General features: G+C 36.6%; 1 protein-coding gene across 1 annotated transcript in view; it reads right to left on the reverse strand.

Moving 5' to 3' along the window:
- LOC136030646 (putative tricarboxylate transport protein, mitochondrial) overlaps positions 1–21426 on the reverse strand; it is a 61603-nt gene that overhangs the window by 22454 nt on the left and 17723 nt on the right. The window contains exon 3 of the mRNA XM_065709719.1: positions 20902–21125. Coding sequence (XP_065565791.1) covers positions 20902–21125 — 224 coding nt within the window. The remainder of the gene's footprint in view (positions 1–20901; positions 21126–21426) is intronic.

Here is a 21426-nt window from a genome sequence, read left to right on the forward strand (position 1 = left end):
CAAACCCCCCCCCCCGAAAAAAGGCCTGTTAGATTTACTATATTACATTTTTGGCTGCCTCCCCTTGAAAGAGCCTTGAACATTCACCTCCCCCTCCCCCACTAATGTGAATTATGACACAATTAATCACTTTCCCCAAGTATGACGATTATTGTGAATAAAATCTTCCAGACTTTACTTCTAATTTTATTAGCGAACGACATTTAGCCGAGTCTCGAGCTAAGTCCGTGGCCTTGAATAGGGGTGCTAATTCACGGGAAGGTAGGGGTACATCATTCTTTTTAAAAAAATTTTTAATTAAGACAAAAAATCAAAATGTAGGGGGAAATTTTTTCTTTTCAATTTCCTTTAAACAAAATTGCAAAAAACATATTTATCAAAATATAGATGAGGGGGCAATTGCGGTGAGGAGGCAGTTACCCCTCTAATTGACAATCCTGGTGTATTGGGTATCCTGGTGTAATGGTATCCTGGTGTATCCTGGGTATCCTGGTGTAATCCTGGTGTAATGGGAATATCTCAGTAACGCGTCTATCTCACGAACTTACAGGAGAGAAGACATACTTTCAGTAAGAAACTTTCCCTTGAGGACAAGGGCATGTCCAGGATATGGGTAGGAGGGTAATTTTGGGGGGTTGATTTGCACAAAAAATATCAAATACTTGTTTAATTTTATCTTCGTCTATATGCGTTTTGAGAGACAAGAATTGCGGGGAGAAGGGGTTCAGACCCAGTAGCCACACCCCTTGGATACGGCCTTGCTTGAGGGTTCAAATATACATTGATTCTACTTTATATGAATATATAATGTATGTCGATTTCAAGTTTTATCGTCAATGTTTACTTTGATCTTAAAAAACTTTTTTTTTAGTTTATTTCAGCATGATGAAGCTGATGGCGACTCTTGGAAAAATTTCATCAGAAATGCTTCATCATGCTATTTATTGCTAATGAACTCAAGAGGACCGTCAAGCTTGTCACAGTTGTCATTGTCGCTATTTCCCCGAGAGATTAATAACACAAGCCTTGCACTTGCATAACACAAATCAAACCAATGCACAGAAACTTACTTCGTGGCGGAAGGGAGGGGGCAAGCTTGTAAAATAAAACGCAATATTTACATGGAATTCATAGAATAGAAGATAACGCAAATTCTGGAGGCAGGACATTTATAGCACCAAGGCCGTCAAAATATAAACATTTTTGTCACCTGGGCCATTCCAGATCTATTCATACCTAAAAACCGTGATTTTCTAATATTTTTTTGAGTTGTTTTAAAATTTTGGAGTTATTGGGAAAGTGCCACATTTCCGTCACTGTTGCCACGTTGAACCGTGAAAATAAATAAACAGAACTAATCAGTTAACTCTGACAACGCTTTACATTAGCAATTTGTTGATTCCCGAGAAAACTACACCTTCTTAAGCTGTTTGATATCACATGTTTTAAGCACGTTTTTGCTGATTTATTCTTCTTCTTCTAAATCTATGGCCCCATAGGACCCTTCCGATTCTGTTCGGTGTCTCACTGTTTAAGCTGATGTCAAACAGCTAATCATCCAAGTCCCTTTTTTAATTTGGTACCAGCTTATGGAGCAAAAACTGCTTCTGGAGGTCTTATTCATTAAAAATAAAGTTCCCAATTTTTCCTAATTTGTTAAGATACATAGGCTATGGTTGTGTGAGGTTACGCTCACACTTTCAACAATTGTGACATCTTTAATGATTTTAACCAAATTTCGGTTTCGCTGTCCTTGATACTTTAAAGTCCCTTTATTTTAGAAGTAAGAACAACATATTTTATTCCAAATTAAAAATTAAATATATGCTTTTAAGCTAAAAGTGCAATGAAATCAACTGTTATATCCAAAGATAAAGTGAAGCCAATTAAAAATGTTTCATTAGTAGTGTCTGACCCCGGTTAACCAAATCCCAGTCAGAGTAGCTATTATTCCATTTTGGGAGGGTTCCAATTCATTCTATTCAAAAGAAAGAAGAAGAGGTCCACTGATTCGGAATGTCTATAAAGCCATTGTTTTTTGTTTTCAAAAAACATATTTTGGTACAACTTACGTTCACTTGTGAAGGTTTAACCCCCTCCTCCCCCACTAAAAACACGTCCTGGCTACGTCATCAACATGGAAGGAGCCTTTATTACCCTTTCAGTAAATATTACAGCAGTCAATGCCTAGGAAGTATGTTGAGAGAAGTCTTTTTTTGCTGAGCACGGCAGATCGGTCACCTGCAGCAAGCATAATTTGAATGAAATGAACCTAGACTATAAACTTATGTTCATTCGAACTTGTTCCTTGTTCTACACGTTAATTCATATTAGTCTTACATCTCATCCAACTGGCAAACACAATACTTTCCATGTGATAGGAATCATCGGAAAATATCGTCGGAAATGTTTATTTTCTATTTATTATATATTTATTTATTGCTAATAAATGTCGGAGTGGACTCTCAAACTTGGCACTACTGACATTGTTTCTATTCCGCTAAGAGACTAATGACAGAAGCCCAAATATTGCAGAGCAACACTCACGCCCGCACACATGGATATATCGCGGTGAGGGGGAGGGGATCAATTTGCAAAGATAGTTGGATTGAGCTTAGTCCCCTTTATTTGGGTTGAGCTTAATATGTTGCAAGGCATTATTCTTGTATCTACTATTTATGGTGTTTGAACCATTTTATTATTTTGTTTCAAACGACAGACCACAAGCTCAAATGACCTGCAGTAAATAAATATAAAGATTGAAATAAATAAATACACGAATCAAAAAGAGCTAAGAGCTCATATGGCACTTGTAACGAGGCCAGAAGAGCTAAGAGCCAAGAGCTCATATGGTATAAGCTCTAACAAAATTCTAAGAATCAATAGATTGATTTAAAAGCAAAATCAGAGGTTTAATGCCGGTTGGGATTTCAAATAAGAGCTCTGAGTCACGAGGTCCTTCTAAATATCAAAATTCATTAAGATCCGATCACCCACTCGTAAGTTATAAATACCTCATTTTTTCTAATTTTTCCTCTCCCTTTAGCCCCCCAGGTGGTCGAATCTGGGAAAACGACTTCATCAAGTCAATTTGTGCAGCTCCCTGACACACCTACCAATTTTCATCGTCCTAGCACGTCCGGAAAAACCAAACTCGCCAAAGCAATGAACCCCTCCCCCCAACTCCCCCAAAGAGAGCGAATCCAGTACGGTTACGTCAAGCACATATCTACGACATTTTCTTATTCTATCCACCAAGCTTCATCCCGATTCCTCCACTCTAAGCGTTTTCGAAGATTTCCGATTTCCCCTTCCAACTCCCCCCAATGTCAACAGATCGGGTTGAGATTTAAAATCTAAGACATGAATTCCTTCTAAATATCAAATTTCATTAAGATCCGGTCACCTGTTCTTAAGTTAAAAATACCTCAATTTTTCTAATTTTACCAAATTAACATCCCAAAGCTCCTCCAAAGAGAACGGATCCGTTCCAATTATGTCAATCGCGTATCTAGAACTTGTGCTTATTCTTCCCATGAAGTTTCATCCCGATCTCTCCACTATAAGTGTTTTCCAAGATTTCTGTTCCCTCCTCCAACCCCCTGTGTCCCCGGATCCAATTCGAGTCGAAAATGGACCATCTGAGACATAAGATCCGTCTACACATCAAGGTTTTTTTTTATTAAGATCCGATCACCTATTCGTAAGATAAAAATACCCCAATTTTCACGTTTTCCAAGAATTCCGGTTTCCGTCTCCAACTCCCCACAATGTCACAGGATCTGGTCGGAATTTAAAGTAAGAGCTTTAAAGCACAAGATCCTTCTAAATATCAAATTTCATTAAGATCAGATTTCCCGTTCGTAAGTTACAAATACCTCATTTTTCCGAATTACCCCCCCCCCCCCAACTCCACCAAAGAGAACGGATCCAGTCCGGCTATGTCAGTCACGTATCTTAGACTTGTTTTTATTCTTCCCATCCAGTTTCATCCTGATCTCTCCGCTTTAAGTATTTTCTAAGATTTCCGCCCCCCCCCCCCAATGACGCTGGATCCGGTTAAGATTTAAAATAAGAGATCTGAGTTACAAGATCCTTCTAAATATGGAGTCTCATGAAGATCCGATCACTCCTTCGTAAGTTAAAAATACGTCATTTTTTCTAATTTTTCAGAATTAACCCCCCCCCCCCAAATTCCCCAAATAGAGCGGATCCGTTCCAATTATGTCAATCACGTATCTAAGACTTCTGCTTATTTTTCCCATCAAGTTTCATCCCAATCCCTCCACTCTAAGCGTTTTCTATGATTTTATATCCCCCCCAAGCTCCCCCCAATGTCACCAGATCCGGTCGGGATTTAAAATAAGAGCTTTGAGACAAGATGTCCTTCTAAATATCAAATTTCATTGAGATCAAATCACCCGTTCGTAAGTTAAAAATACCTCATTTTTTCAACTTTTCAGAATTAACGCCACCCCCAACTAGTCCAAAGAGAGCGGATCTGTTCCGGTTATGTCAGTCATGTATCTAGGACTTTTGCTTATTTTTCCCACCAAGTTTCATCCAGATCCCTCCACTCTAAGTGTTTTCCAAGATTTTAGGTTTCCCCCTCCCAATGTCACCAGATCCGGTCGGGATTTAAAACAAGAGCTCTGAGACACGATATCCTTCCAAACATCAAATTTCATTAAAATTTGATGAACCGTTCGTAAGTTAAAATACTTCATTTTTTCTATTTTTCCGAATTAACTGGCCCCCACTCCCCCCCAGATGGTCAAATCGGGAAAACGACTATTTCTAATTTAATCTGGTCCAGTCCCCGATAAGCCTGCCAAATTTCATCGTCCTAGCTTACCTGGAAGTGCCTAAAGTAGCAAAACCGGGACCGACAGACATACCGACAGAATTTGCGATTGCTATATGTCACATGGTAAATACCAAGTGCCATAAAAATAAAACAGTCAATAGCTACATAAAATAGTGTCATACTCTACACTCGTCCTTCTAATACTCAAGATAAATAATTCAACTACAGAGATTTATAGCATGTAACACTAAATACTTGTACTACTGCTAATAATAAATCATTATAGCACTAAACCGCCTGATACCGACACAATTGCACACGCTCTTCGTCGCAGGCACTGATTTATTCAAACCTTTCCTCTTTATACCTCCCAAAAAGTTACAATTTCTTTTTAAACCCTTGTTTGTAAACTCTTCCCAATCTATTTCATGAGTCCTGGGATGACCTGATTTTCATTTCGCCGCAAACGGTTCACCGTTTAGCCCTAGAGGGTTGGTCAAAAAAAGCCATCATTGACAATCTGACATCTTTCACCCGTAAATGGTGCCCCAGAAAACTCAACCTTTTTTCACTGTAGCCCTAGAAGCTACTACTCCTACCACAAACAACTCACAGCAGCACCAAGCCGCCTGAGGGCAGCACGCTCCTCTTCCATCCCATTCTATTCAAGGCCTCCCTTTTTACACCCTCCCAGGAAATTCCCATTTTCTTTAAATATTTCTTTACAACATCTTTCCACCCCAACCGCTGATGACTTGCTTTCCATTTAGCTCTAGACGGATGGCTAAAAAGAACCATATTTGGCAATATGACAATGTCCGCAAAATGTGTCCTAAAATTCTCAACCTTTCTCTCATCGTAGCCCTAGAAAGTGGGATAGAATAAAAAAAATTGTACAGCTTAATATTGGAAATACGGTCAGTCAAACAGGTACAAACAGGAACTATTTTTAGGAAATTCCTTTGGAAAACACCGATCAATTGTTACTCAGTCTTCCGAAGCTTCCTCATTTCAAAACCATGCTTGGCCACTATCATTATCGTGGCTTCCAATATTCTAAAATAGTTCGCAGACTTATCTTCCTATATTGTTTTTATATTTACTGCCTTTACAATAACTACTGCTACTAACAACTCACCGTATCGCCAAACTACCTGAGACCAACACAGCTACGCACGCTCTTCCTCCATCCTAATCTATTCAGTCTCCCTTTTTACATCCTCCCAGGAAGTTTCCATTTCTCTTAAAACTTTCTTCACATCATCCCACCGCAACCGCGGACGACCTGCTTTCAGTTCAGCCTGCTTTCTGTTTACTGTCTTTACCATCTGTACTAATAATACTACACGGGTGAGAGAAGCAACCCTCTTGATCACCTCTCCTTACCCAGCCTCACCTCTTCACTTATTCCCACCCTTAACGACTTAGTCTTTTTTATATAAATTTTGAAACCTATTCGTGCAGCCTGAAATCTCTAAACGTCCAATAGTCCATTCATTTTGCTAAAATTTTACTGCCACTTAAATCGTCTGCATAATGTAAGTCTACGAGAGTCTTACGCTCCCCTTTGATTCCATGCTTTCCCATAGCCCCTCCCCATAGGGAAATGAAAACAATTGATACATCTACGATCAGAAAGTACAGGGTCGGACAGGGGTAAATGATGTTTTAATTAGTGTTCTTTATACAATTTTTTTTTATCTTTATATAATTATCTTTATACCTTTATCTTCTTTATCTTTATAGAAATTAATTTAGCAGCTGTAACCTAGGTGGCTGTGAAGTTACAGAGAAATCAAAGAAGATTATCAACATCAAAAGAGGAAGTATCGAGCGATTAAAGACCAACTTTAATTGAACCACTTTATAGGGTCCAAGTTTCTTAATATGGTAGTTATGAAGTTAGAACTAAGTTACTGAAGATTATGAATATGATTTTTGAAAAAGGGGATGAACCTAGGGATTTTTGTAAAAATCTAATTAAAATCCTAGCCCCTTATTACCCTCCAAAGCCCCGTTTACCCCGACCAAAAGCACAAAAAAATCCCGGTTTTAAATTCTATTAATGTTAAATTTTGATTGTTAAAGAAAGAAATTTGTGCCATCGTTTGTTAAAATCATAAATAAATGAAATATGTAATGCATCACGTTAATGTGTCATTTGTATTGTTAAAGTGTTAGCTTTTTTTTTTTTTTTTTGACAAGCCAGTTGGATTCATTGCTGTATGTTTTTATAATGTACTTATGTTTTTGCTTATACCCTCATTATTATTCATTTTACTTATATTACTTACTTTTACTCATTTTATTCACATTTTACTTATGTACTTATGTTTGTGTACCTTAGAACTCATTTTTAATCATATTGTTCATCGTACTCATCTTATTTGACAGGCCAGTTTGGTTCATCACTTTAGGCAATGTTTTAATATTTCACTTATGTATCTATGTTGTTGTTTGTTGTTTTATACAATGTAGGCTAGCTGACTCAAGGCAACAAGTTCGGCAGTTTTTATGTTTTGAGAGTTTGCTTGATAATAAAGTATTACTGCTAAAACCTTCTACAAAAAAGGTTTTAAGATTGAGTGAGGTGATTACAGAGGCATTAGTTTGGTTTCTATAGGAAGCAAATTACTGTATTTGATAATACTTTTTAGACCTAAAACTCTGTACATTAATTTTAAAAGAACAAAAGGATGGTTTTAGGAGGGGGAGAGGACGTGTTGACCAGATTTTCAGTCTATTTGAGAACTGCCCGAATCATCAGACCCCTTTATTCCTCAGTTTTAAAAATTATGAACAAAATTTCATTCAGCCAATAGAAGAGTTTGGTGAAATTCCTATCCTCGTATGGTATACGTGATAAGCACACTAGAGTGATTAGCGTTATGTACGCAAACAACGTTGCTGCGGCTAAGATAGGAGGTGAGGTTAGCAGCTGGTATTGTGAATTACAAGTTAAGCAGGATGGCCCTCCATTCTCACTAATCCAGGGCTTTTTCGTAAAAAAGCCCTGGATAAGTGAGCTAAATTGTTTTGTTTTGTTAAAAGTTACGAACCTGAGAACATTTGCGTTATTTTAGAAAATAGGGGGAAGCACACCCTAAAATTTACCAGCTAGATATCTTACTCTATGGATACAGCTCAGGCCTAAAAAATCTTATTTTTTATTATTAAATTGGAAGAATGGGAAAACGTTAATTCATTCATTTTGTTTTCTTGTAGTACGTAGTGTACTTAAATCCCATATAACACTGATGATTTTTGCTTAAAACATAGGTTATATTAATTCGTCTTAAGGTAGGTAGGTAGGTAAGTTTTATTTTATCCACAATACAAACATAAATAAAAAAAATGACAACACTAATAAATTATTGCAGCAAAAAGAAAGTCCTAAGGACTTGTGCTGCAATTTCATATTATGATTTACATCTTATAAATAAATATCTAAACATAACATCTCATGATTAACCACCTAGCCTATCTTATATATAAAAAATAACAACACATACACATGAACAAAATACAACAAAATAATCATATTAAATATCATTTACCGGTATTCAGTCCCCACCCCACATCAATAAACTGCAAAAAAAGACATCAAAAACCTTCTGCCCTTCAAAACCTATTACTTAAATAAAACATTTTCAATTTATTTTTAAACCCATATAAAGTGACAGACTCCCTGATGCCAGCCGGCAAACTATTCCAAACAGAAGGCCCCAGATTACGAACCACATATGATGATCGAACTGTTTTTCTTTGTTCATGGCTTAAAAGTTGTGAATTTCTTGTATCATAATTATGGTACTCCTGATTCATGGAAAAATAATCATGAAAATACTCAGGGCATATATGTTTCATGCTCTGGAACACAAAAATTGATGCCTGGTAGTCACGAATCTGACCAACATTTAAAACATTACACCGGGAAAAGCTAGCAGTAGTTTTGGATTCAACCTGCTCTTTTATGTCCGCAATCAATCGAATGCTTTTATTTTGCAAAATCTGGATCCTTTTATAATTAGAGAAGAAATTGCTAGCCCAATGAACACAACCATAATCTATATAAGGATGAACAAGGGAAAAATAAATGATTTTTAAAATCTTGAACGGAAAAGTTTTTTTTACACGTCTCAAAATTCCTAGACCCCTAGCCATTTTAGCACCAATAACACTACAATGCTTTTTCCAACTAATATTATTATCTAAATAAAACCCCAAATACCTAATTTCAAAAACTTGTTTAATGGGTAAATGTCCAAAAAAAATGTTATTATTATCATTAAGTAACCTACCTGTTCTACTAAATATAATGTAATTTGTTTTAGATGCATTAACTGCTAGGGAACTACCTACTGTAAAACTGCGCAAACGTTCAAGCGCTAAATTAGCGTTATGTTCACTGCCCCAAACAAGTACCAATTACTGTTATTGTGTTGTTGTCCGCGAAAGAGGCCAGCGCTTCAACTCCAACATGTGAAGCCAACGAATTAACATAAATAAGATAAAGTAGAGGTCCCAGCACGGAACCTTGAGGCACTCCACACTTAACACCAAACTCTCTGCTTGATATATCTGATAAAGCAACTTTGATAGTCCGGCCATGCAAATACGATGAAAACCACTTTACACAAGTACTACCTAACCCAAGCCCACTTAGTCTACTAAGAAGAGTATTAAAATCAACAGTGTCAAAAGCCTTACGGAAATCTACAAAAACAGTTAAAGGAATCATATTATTTTCAAATGCATTATCAACAAAACTTAAAAGATGGTGTACTGCATGACTAGTGGAATGTTTACTTCTGAAACCAAACTGTCCATTATACAAAATTTTCTTCGAATCCAAAAAATCATACAATCGTTTATAAATAACTTTTTCATAAATTTTACTAAATAAAGGTAAAATGGAAATTGGTCGCCAATTACAGGGTTCTGAGGGGTCCCCACCTTTATGTAAAGGTATGATTTTAGATCGTTTCAGTTCCGACGGGAAATGCCCTTTAACCATTGAGAGATTAATTAAATGAACCAGTACCGGTAAAAGATACACCGACACATAATTAAAAGCCTTTAGGTTCAATCCATCTACACCAGAAGAATTTGATTTAAGGCTACAAACAATTTTTTCAACTTCTTCTACATTACATGGTACAAATTCAAACCCATTCTGCATGCTTGAAGGATTTACGTTAATGTTGACGGCACAACCACCTCTAGACACTTCATTCTGTATAACACTACCAATTTTACAGCAAATCTACAGCGTTACCAATATCAGTCCTAGGTAACTTATATTCGGCTAAATATTTCCCATGCATTTATTGATTCTCAACTTTGTCACCGTCGATTTAATTTACAGGTTAATCCTATATAAATACTTGCTGAGGCACTGAGGATTCATTTATAGGTTTCTCTCTTTGCTGTCGTGAATCCTGACCAGCTACCCTCCCCTCCAGGAACGGATCTGGTTGGGGTATAGTATAGTGGAAGCGTCATCAAATGCGTAAACTGAAATTTTCTGCATATAATAAAGTATGCACTATTTTGCTAATACGTTTTTTTCTTAATAGCCCCATTTATAGGCTAATATCTTCATTTCTAAATTATTCTTTGATAGTATAATTTCTTCTATACTATTTAGAGGGGAGTTGATGGCCACATAAGTGAAATTAAAGACAAAAAAAGATAGCCTAATTTAAAGATGCTACTCCTTTAGTTATTCCTTCTGAAGAGCCGCAAATCTACAGCGTTACCAATATCAGTCCTAGGTAACTTATATTCGGCTAAATATTTCCCATGCATTTATTGATTCTCAACTTTGTCACCGTCGATTTAATTTACAGGTTCAATTTTTGAAGGTCCATATTGAATTTGCGATTAACAGCAATTATTATATTTGGAAAGAGCACAAGAATCCAAATTCGAAAGCCTCCTTTTAAACACCTAACTGTTTCTTTAGTCAAAATTCACATTTTCTTCTGTCAACTAAGATAATGACCAAAGGTGGGGAGGAGGTACACGTAAAATAAAATTCTGCATTTTATGAGTATTTCGAGTATATCCAGAAACATTTCTCTTTTTCTCTTGAAGACTGGATCATTTTTAAGGACTTTGTCCTAGCCCCTTAGGGGTTAGGGCAAGTTTGCTGCGCATTAGCACAGCAAATGATACGGGAGAGCATATCGGATGGAAAAGTAAAACACTCCCAGATTTAGGTTTCCCTGATGAACTAAGTGTCAAAATGTTAGCAACATAAATAAATTATAGAAGATTTGGGAGTCCGGGGTGCAAGAATAGGTCTGCAAATTAATATTAAAAGGCTAAGTCGCTTAGAATGGGAACAAGTGAAGCTGAAGAGTTGGTGATGTCGATAGAGTGTAGCCTATAGCTTTATTTATTTACATAATATTATTAGTAAATATGGTTGAAGCAGTGAAGATGTTACAAGTAGAATAGCCAAGGCCCAGAAATTTTTTTTCAATGTTAAAAAAAAAGAAGGAATAGGAAGCTACAGTGCTGACAGTGGTCAAATAGCAGCCATGACAGTGACAGTGGTCACTGCAGCCATGTGGTCATGACAGCAGCCATGCTCTGAAGCATGGCTGCTCTAAAAAGTAGATCGTCAGTGAAGACAATCGTCAATCAGGAGTCTCAAACGTGGAGATTTGAATAACAGAACAGGATTTGTTCGGTATTTTTCAGAGGAATTATCTAAGATTCTTTTGGGTACCCCGCTCACTCAAAATATTTCAAACGGTAAGCTGCACAAAAAATGTGGTTCTATCCCACTTTCTAGGTCTATTAACCAGGAAAGGTTAAAATGGCCAGGACACGTGCTGTGGATGGAGGATGACAATTTGCCAAAGCCCATCCATTTTGGCCAACCATCTAAGGTCAAACGGAAACCAGGTGGTTCCCAAATAGGACCGCCGTTGGAAGATAAATATAGAAAAAGTGATTGTTATTTTAAAACGGGTATGAAATGCAATGTTTTATTCAGTTCATTTCGTATAAAGTTCCCCCCCTCCAATGAATTATTTTTCTTCAAATACTTTGAAAACGTAATTTACTACAAATATTCTTTCTATCCGTTTTTGACATTGACCTTGTACAATGTCCTCGCAAACTCAAATTTTGGCCCTTTTTATACTTTTAAGTATAATAAACTACTACTATAATAAACTAAGTATAATAGTACTTTTAAGTATAATTACATAAAAAAAAACTAGTTTTTTAACTGAAAGTAAGGAGCGACATCAAAACTTAAAACGAAAAGAAATTACTCCGTATATGAAATGGATTGTTCCCTCCGCAATCCCTCGCTCTTTACGCTAAAGCTTTTAATTGTTTTAAAAAGCAGAATTGTGGCAAAGAGTCAAACTTTAGCGTAAAGAGCGAGGGATTGCGGAGGGGACAGTCCATTTCATATACGGAGTAATTTCTGTTCGTTTTAAGTTTTAATGTCGCTCCTTACTTTCAGTTAAAAAAACTAGTTTTTTTTAATGTAATTTCTGAACGTTTTTGAATTAATGCATGTTTGATTTTGACTCTCCACACGTAAACTATTCAAATGAAATTGGCATATTAATTCCTTTTTTGGCTAAATGGCTTTCTCTTAGTTTTGATCATACGATTTTCAGAAATATGGGATGGGGAAGGAGGCCTAGTTGCCATGCAATTTTTCGGTTACATAAAAAGGCAACTATTAATTTTAATTTTAACGAATTTTTTTTATTAGCAAAAAATATACGTAACTTAAGAATTAACTTACGTAACAAACTTTTATATTCTTTAATTTTTATTATGTATATGAGGGGGTTTGTACCCTCGTTAATACCTCCTTCTTTACACTAAATCGTAAGTTTTGTCCCAATTCTTTAAGAGTGACCCCTGAATCAGAAAGGCCGTAGAATAAATAGTTGAAATTACTAAAAATACTTTACCATAAAGAGCAAGGTATTTATCTCCTCCTAAATACCTCGCTCTTTATACTAAAGTATTTTTAGAACCCCTCATATGCGTAATAATCTCTGTTCGTTTTAAGCTTCGATGCTACTTCTTCCTTTCATTTGAAAAAAACGTTTTCATGTTTATTTTTCATTGTTTTCTTATAGTAATGCTAGAGAATCCTGCGCCCCTTTCATTGAATTTTTCTTCCCCCGTGACAGATTCCTCCAAGGAAAGATCCTCCATCATAGCCCCCTCTCCTCAGCCCCACCCCCAAACAAAAAAATCCCCCTGAAAACGTCTGTACACTTCCCAATAACCATTACTATATGTAAACACTGGTCAAAGTTTGTAACTTGCAGCCCCTCCCCCAGGGATTGTGGGGGAGTAAGTCATCCCCAAAGACATAGTTATTATGGTTTTCAACTATGCTGAACACAATGGCTATCTCAAAATTTAGATCCGTTGACTTTGGGAAAAAAATGAGCGTGGGAGGGGGCCTAGATGCCCTCCAATTTTTTTGGTCACTTAAAAAGGGCACTAGAACTTTTCATTTCCGTTAGAATGAGCCCTCTTGCGACATTCAGGGACCACTTGGTCGATACGATGACCCCTGGGAAAAAAAAAAAAAAAACAAACAAACAAACAAATAAACACGCACCCGTGATTTGTCTTCTGGCAAAAAATGCAAAATTCCACATTTTTGTAGATAGGAGCTCGAAACTTCTACAGTAGGGTTCTCTGATACGCTGAATCTGATGGTGTCATTTTCGCTAAGATCCTACGACTTTTAGGGGGTGTTTCCCCCTATTTTCCTAAATAAGGCAAATTTTCTCAGGCTCTTAACTTTTGATGGGTAAGAGTAAACTTGATGAAACTTATATATTTAAAATCAGCATTAAAATGCGATTCTTTTGATGTAGCTATTGATATCAAAATTCAATTTTTTAGAGTTTTGGTTACTATTGAGCCGGGTCGCTCCTTACTACAGTTCGTTACCACGAACTGTTGATAAACTACTAATGTTACTAATACTCATGCATTCAACCCATTCTTTAGGTTTTTGAATTTATGCCAATATTCTAAACTTCAGCGTTTCTAACAAAAGAGGGTAAACAAAGCATTAATACTGGTGTGAAAAGGGTCTAGCATTACACTGGAGCCTTACCATGGTGTGGTAAGGCTCTGATTAGAAAAATCTAAAAAATATCGAATTTATTAAGCACAAAAACCGTCAATTTCTGATAAAAAAAAAAATTTCTTAACAGAATTGACAGCTTTTCGACCAAAAGTTCATTAATCCCATTTACCTAAATTGGCACTTAGGCCAACTATTTTCATATTAACATTACGAAATAGCAATGGTAGTGGCACACTAAGCCATAGAACTTTATTACTAACGTAGCAACATAACTACTTTTACAGAGTAAATTTTCTACGAAATGTAGGCAGTGCCAAATAAACTCTGCTTAGAATTTTACGTTACGTGGGTTTATGTTCAAGGGTTCGAACCCTAGTCAATTATTACAGCCGTCCTAGCCGAATGGTTAGCGCTCCCGACTTGAAATCCTAAAGTCAGGGGTTCGAGTGCTGGTGTCACTGGCTATTTGGTTTGGAACGGGGGTAATAGCTTGACATTGTAAGCTCAGCGAGAGTCAACCCAGCTCTAAGATAGAAACCAGGAGGAATATGGGGGAGGGGGGGACACGGGAAGCGTCGAATGATTTCCCCCCCCCAGCCTCGCACTGTACCCCCAGCCAAAGGCATTGAATCAGGAGATCAGTACTTAGGCTACGCAGACCATTGGTCAGCAAATGGAAAAGTTTTTTTTTAATACTGTACTGTCAACTATGTCAATAAAAATGAATCTCTTGTTCCAGATACAGGTCTAGAACATAATTTTATTGATTACAGTAATTGTTTATGAGTGTCATATTGTATTTCGGTTATGACTAAAACTTACCCGTTCAAGGGAACCCCAGCCAAAGGCATTGAATCAGGAGATCAGTACCAGCGCTACGCAAACCATTCGTCAGCACACGAAAAAGTTGCTTTTTGTTAAGAGTTTGCAAAAGAGTTTTTTTGTTTTTTTTTAAGAGTTGCGGTAAGGAAAAGTCAATAATAAACACAAAATGTAATTTCAAAATGAGCATTTCATATATTTTGAAAATCTTTAATATATAATAAATGAGATATTTTATAATAAAAATATTTATTATTAAATATATCTTTAAAAAAAATGTTTCTAGTAAACGTTTCATGCTTGATCAAAGCTTGAGTTGGCTCCTATATTCCAAATTTTTAATTTTTTAATAGTTCGTTTATGGTGATTGTGATGATATTAAAGGATGATTCTGGTCATTTATTGGGTTGGAGGAGATGTGTGCCAAGCTGTGTTGGCCTCAGGCGGCTTGGTGCTGCGGTGAGTTATTAGTAGTTGTTAGTAATAGTCTGGTCATTAATGGATTTTTATGTTAGCCAAGTGGGAAAGGACTCATTTAAGAATGAAAGGCACATAAAGCAACTCAGTTACGTAGGTTAATTACGTAACTATTAAGTAAGCAGCTTAATTGCGTAATTAAGCAACTTAATTACGTAGGTTAGTTTTCTTAAGTCTCCAATGTTATGTTTATCAATTGCAAAAGATATAAGTTAGGGAATAAATACTGATTCAGCTCAGACTTTGTGTAGCTTAACCCCATTCAATTTCCTATATACAACTTAACTCGGATGTTGTCAATAATAAAAGAAATCAGGACGAATTGGCGCGGATTTAAACAAATTGCTTTAGCTAAACCGAGATGAGGCGAATGTGAATGAACTGAATAAAGAAGGAACTGAGTATGGGTTCAGTTGCACCAGAGTCAAGTTGAGCTGCGTTGAATTGTTATTATTCAGCCGAAAGTCTTTAGAGTCATATTCTGGAATTCTGACTTCTAACTTCAATTCAATTCAATTTTTATTCAAAAAGAAAAGAAAACACATAACAACAATAATAATAAAGATCCTAGAAGCGAACTTGTTAAGGACCAAAACAACAAAAAATTGTAAATGAAAAAGAGAGAGAAGAAAAAAAAAGAAAAAAAAAGAGAAAACAAGGGTAATTAAAGCAAATTGAACAAACATTTAGAGAAATATAATATCAAGATTTTAGTACATTATTATATAGCGTCCGAAAACTTGTGGATAGCTCGACACTGGAGGGTATTACATTCCATTGAATTATAGATTTATAAATTGGAGATCGCTGTGCGGAACTAGAGATACACCTGGGGACAATGAAGGAACGGTTGGATGAACGGAGACAGTGGCCTTCAGAATTATTACTATTAAAATAAGTTAATAAGTGGGGAGGAAGATTTTTATGGTAAGCGGAATATGCAAGGGATAGATTTAACTTTTTGATGATTTGTTCAAAAGGGATAATACCAAAATCGGAGTACAAGTCCTTGGTGGGATATAGTCGTGGCAACCGAAAAACTGCTTTGACGGCACGGTTTTGAGCAGATTTTAATTTATTGGTAACTGAAGGATAAGTATTGCCCCATACAGATCCGCAGTATGAGATATATGGGTAAATAAAAGAATAATAAAGGGTGACAAGGATATCGAGAGGAAGAAAATAATTCACACGATTAATTATACTTACCTGTCGCAAAATTATGGCTCTAACATAGGACACATGTGTTGCAAATGATAGGCAGGAGTCTATGTGGACACCAAGAAACTTGGCAACTTCGACCTGCGGGAGGAGATTGGTAGAATATTTTAGGCCAAGTGCTGGCTGAACTTCATTTTTTTTGTAAGGGGTTTGAAATAATACCACCTGACTTTTCTTGCTGTTAATGGTCATGCAGTTAACGAGACACCACTCCTGTACTCTATTCAGAAGGGTTTGAGTAGAGGTGACGACGGATGGTAAATTAGGACCGGTGATGAAAAAGTTGCTATCGTCAGCAAAAAGTACTGGGTGCACTGATGGGCCCAGGTCCGTAATCAAATCATTAATATAAAGGAGAAAAAGTATTGGACCAAGAACAGAGCCCTGTGGGACGCCCCTCCGGACAGGTAGGGGATGTGAAGTCACCCCGCCCAGTCTCACACTCTGTACTCTACCAGAGAGATAAGAGCCGAACCATGAGAAAGGAACTCCGCGAATCCCTAGGTTATTGAGTTTACTTAATAAAACACTGTGATCAACCATGTCAAAGGCCTTTGAAAAATCCAGAAATAAGCCCAATACAGTATTTTTAAGGTCAAGTTGGGAACGTATAAACTGTGTGGCGTCTATTAGTGCATGAGCAGTTGAAAATTTGGCACGGAAGCCATATTGATGAGGAGAAATCAACGAATCTGATGACTGATTCCCAAATACAAAGGGAGAAAGACGTCGGAATATAATTCTCTCGAGCACCTTAGATATAACTGGGAGAAGTGAGATTGGACGATAATTGCTTATCTCAGACGGATCGCCTTTTTTATGAATCGGGATAACAATTGCTGATTTAAATATTTCTGGGAAGACTCCATTGGTCATAGACAGGTTTGCTATGTGCACAATGGGTTCACAAATATAGGAAGATACGGTCCTAAGAAGCTTATTACTTATGCCAAAGAAGTCAGGTGTACTACTATTAGAGAGAGATTCGATAACTTGAAGCACCTCTTTGCGATCAGTTGGAGAGAAAAATATGGATCTGGGATTCTTGCTAGGGTGTACTGACTGTGAGAAGGAACAGGAGTTAGCATTTGGAATATTAGTGAAATAATTATTAAAAGCATCCGGTACTAAAATTGGGTCAATTAATCTGCCACTGATGTCCCTAAGGTTAATAGGAACAGATCTTGAATTCCTTTTTTTGAAAGGATTTCATTTATTGTAGACCAAATTTTTTGCAAGTTCCCTTTGCAGTGAGAGATTTTTGAATAATAATAATTTTTCTTTGCTTCCCGGATGAGTTTGGTATATATGTTTTTGTATTTTTTATAATTAGTCAGGTCAATAACGCTACTGGTTTTGCAAGCTAACTTATATAGGTCATTTTTTCGGTATGAAGAGATTATCAGGCTATTTGACATCCAGGGGCGTATATGGGTAGTTTTTCGGTTTGATTTACGAACTGGAAAGGTTGAACTAATAAGATCACTCAATCCCTGTGTGAAACTACTTGTGGCTGAATTAACATCCTGACAATCCAAAGTCTTGGACCAGTCGAAGGATTTCAAACAATCCGTGAACCGGTTCATATTCACAGTATTATATATTCTATTAGACGTAGGGGTATTAGTTCTACGGGGCTGAGTAGCTGATAGGGAGGGTAAGGAAAGATAGATTGGAAAGTGATCTGACAGGTCAGAAAATATTATTTTGGAGGACAGGTGGTTTCCCAGGGAAGTGGATACAAAAATGTTATCAATTAAAGTAGCGGTAGACCTCATGGGATCAACTCTAGTAGGAAAAAGGATTGTGGGAAGAAGACCACTTGAGGTAAATGTTTCAAAGAAGGTATCACTATCATTGTTATTGCTAACATTTAATAAATTACAATTGAAGTCCCCAAAAACTATTGCCTTCTTTTGTGGTAAATTAATAAAACTAGAAAAATCATCAAACTGATTACAAAAGAAAGGTGTCGGAAATGAGGGTGGTTTATAAAATAACGAAAAAATAAAAGAATTCTCGTCTACACTTATGTCGACGATTATTGAATAAATGCATCTATTATTTATAGGTTGCGAGAACAAGAATTCACAATCGAATAGTCTGGTGAATTTTAGACTTGATCGGATGTAAAGAGAAATGCCACCAGAGGACTTGGTTAATTTTCTTTCAATATGAATAGCTTGAAAGCCAGTGAGGGAAAATTCATTAGTATCATCAATTTCTGAAAGCCACGTCTCCGTTATTCCAATTACGTCGAAAGGGCAGTAACCATTTGTTAAAATTAAATCTTTAAAATTAGCCCACTTATCCCGTATGCTTCTGATATTAAAGCAAATTACATTAAGTTTGGTCTCTTCCATTAGCTTAGGTTTCACATTTTTCACAAAATCAAAAGTGTCGAGATATTTACAGTTAATTTGGTTTAAAGGGCTATCGGGGCTAGCTAAGGTGTTGGTGGACAGATTATTTTGGTCATCGTAATAATTAAAAACAACATTATTGCACAGTGACAAATTATTAAGAAACGTAAAATCTTGTAAAGTACTTGTACTTGTGTTTGTTTGACTGTTCATTTCTTAAGCAGTAGTTTCTGTGCTTCTGGACATTTATACGAATAACAGGGGTGGTCGGAGGAGCCACAGAGAGCACATTTCATGACAAGTTGACACGGGTTTTCTTTGGAGTTCTGGTGGTCACCAGCGCATTTAGAGCATCTCGGGGAAGCTTTACAGTTATTTGCAGTATGGCCGTAGCACTGGCATTTGTAGCACTGGGTAGGCAAAAACTTGTACTCAGTTATAGGTAGACGCTCGTAACCAATAACAAGGGGATTCTCAGTGGCATAGTTTAGGTGGTCACGTGACTCAAACTTTAATCGAAAAGACCTCGTACTTCCTAACTGAACAACTTCTATACAGTTATTAGCGAGATCACATAGGTCACTTTTAGATGTTCCGTCAGGCACTCGGCGTACTATACCGAAAAAGGCAGGACTCTTCACTTTAGCATTAATGGATTGGTCTACTTTGCTTAATGCATCTGCCAAAGTATTGGCGGCACCCTTGTCCGACAGAACTACTTGCCATGCATCCCTCCTAGGCCTCAAAACAACTATGCTTGAACTGACACCCCCACAAGCTTTATCCAGGAAATCTTTTCGAGCGTCAGGATTATTCAAGTTTTTTGGTGGATTTTTCACAATAACTGAATAGGACGGTTTTGCGGGTGGGGGAGGTTTCATATCAGGAATAGTTTGCACGACTGACCTTGCTTTATGGTGCTCAGCGAAGCTTTTAAATTCCATGTAGAGTTCATTAACCTTTCGAGTTAACGTAGCTGTTGTCTCCCCTGGCACACATGGGACCTGATCTGGCTCGAAAATCAGATACTGAGGTAGGCTGATCTTTTTCTCATCACAAAGATCAAAGGCTCGAACCATATCACTTACATTATCAGTCACTTTGGGGCGCTCAGTTACCCTAGTAATAGAGGCGTCAGCCCACAAAATCTTCTTTGCTTCAATTATTGAAATTATCTCCTTTGAAAAAATCGCAAGCAATTTTTACAATATTATCAGCTGAACAAACTGCATTTCTAGCCCGTGAAATGAAATTCAACACGGGATTCAAGACAAGTCTTTCACCTGGCATCATCCGGTGAAATGATCAAATTTCATCAAAATTCGTGGGCGGGGCCACAATAGTTGTCAGTAAAAGCAATAGCAAATCAGGTAGTAATACTCACAAGATATATATTCAGAAGTTGCGTACACAATTTTAATTATCCAAAATCCAATTATTCAAAGCAAATTGTTAACAGCACGTTACACAACTTAATAGTTGCGTACACGATTTTAATTATCCAATTATCAAAAGCAAATTGTTCACAGCACTATATAGCATTGTACACAATTTCAATAGTTGCGCAATGAAATAAATATCCAAACAATAATCCTCTGTAAGTTAACCAACCAATATAAACTGGTTTTCATCCATATAGGTCAAAGACTAAAAGTTATATCTTTATATGGGTTGGGATGTTCAATACTGTTTTACTTTCGGATTGGCGAAACGCTCAATGATCTTTTTTCGAAGTAATACCTTAAATAGGTAATTTTTTTAAAATTGTGACGAACAAATAAGCGTTCAAATGGGGATAGGTGCATTTATTAGACAGTGAAAACAGATACAAAAATCTGGACATCTCGACCGCACGTACAGAGATCGTCATCAGCAGAAATTCTAAATGATTATAATTAAAACTAACATATCTATACAGAACAAAATATTAACTTCCAGTTGATTCACTAGATTATAATGATTTAGCGTTTCTGTTGATAACGAATGCAGTAAGTTTGGTTGAAATTTCCAGACTTTTGTATCTGTTTTCACTGTGTAATAAATGCACCTATCCCCATTGGAACGCTTATTTGCTGAATGATCTATAAAAAAAAAAAAATAAAGCAAAAAATCACCTTGTTGTTTGACAATCATGCCTAAACCATGGAAGAGTCCTCTATACTGTGGTTTTCCACTTCTCTGGTCGTTAATAAATTTCACTTTTACTGTTTCCATTGGTGTGACCGCCAAAATAGCTTCTGCAACACCGGCACCAAGGCCACAGAGTAACCTGCTGCCAGGGCTTAGATTTCCATTAGCATCAACAAACCTCTTTTTCAATTCTTCAAACATGCCAAACCTTAAAAATTAAGAAATAAATTTTGAAGAAGCAAAATGGAGGTATACAGATTTATTTGCGTAAAATGGCCAGTTCTCTTTCCCCGAAAAAAAATTAAATTAAATTATACCTCCTTTTTACAATGAAGTAGCAAAAAATCCAAATCAAATGGTGACTTTAACGTGCGAACAGCTTCTACGATTTTTGTTATTGGCAGGTTGATCAAAAACCCTGGAGATATTATCTAGAAAAAGGGAAATTCCTCAAGCTTTATACTCATTGTACATTCAGAAAACCATTAAGATCTCCTTCAGTATAAAAA

The sequence above is a fragment of the Artemia franciscana genome, chromosome 1 (genome assembly GCF_032884065.1).
Source record: "Artemia franciscana chromosome 1, ASM3288406v1, whole genome shotgun sequence".
Lineage (NCBI taxonomy): Eukaryota > Metazoa > Arthropoda > Branchiopoda > Anostraca > Artemiidae > Artemia > Artemia franciscana.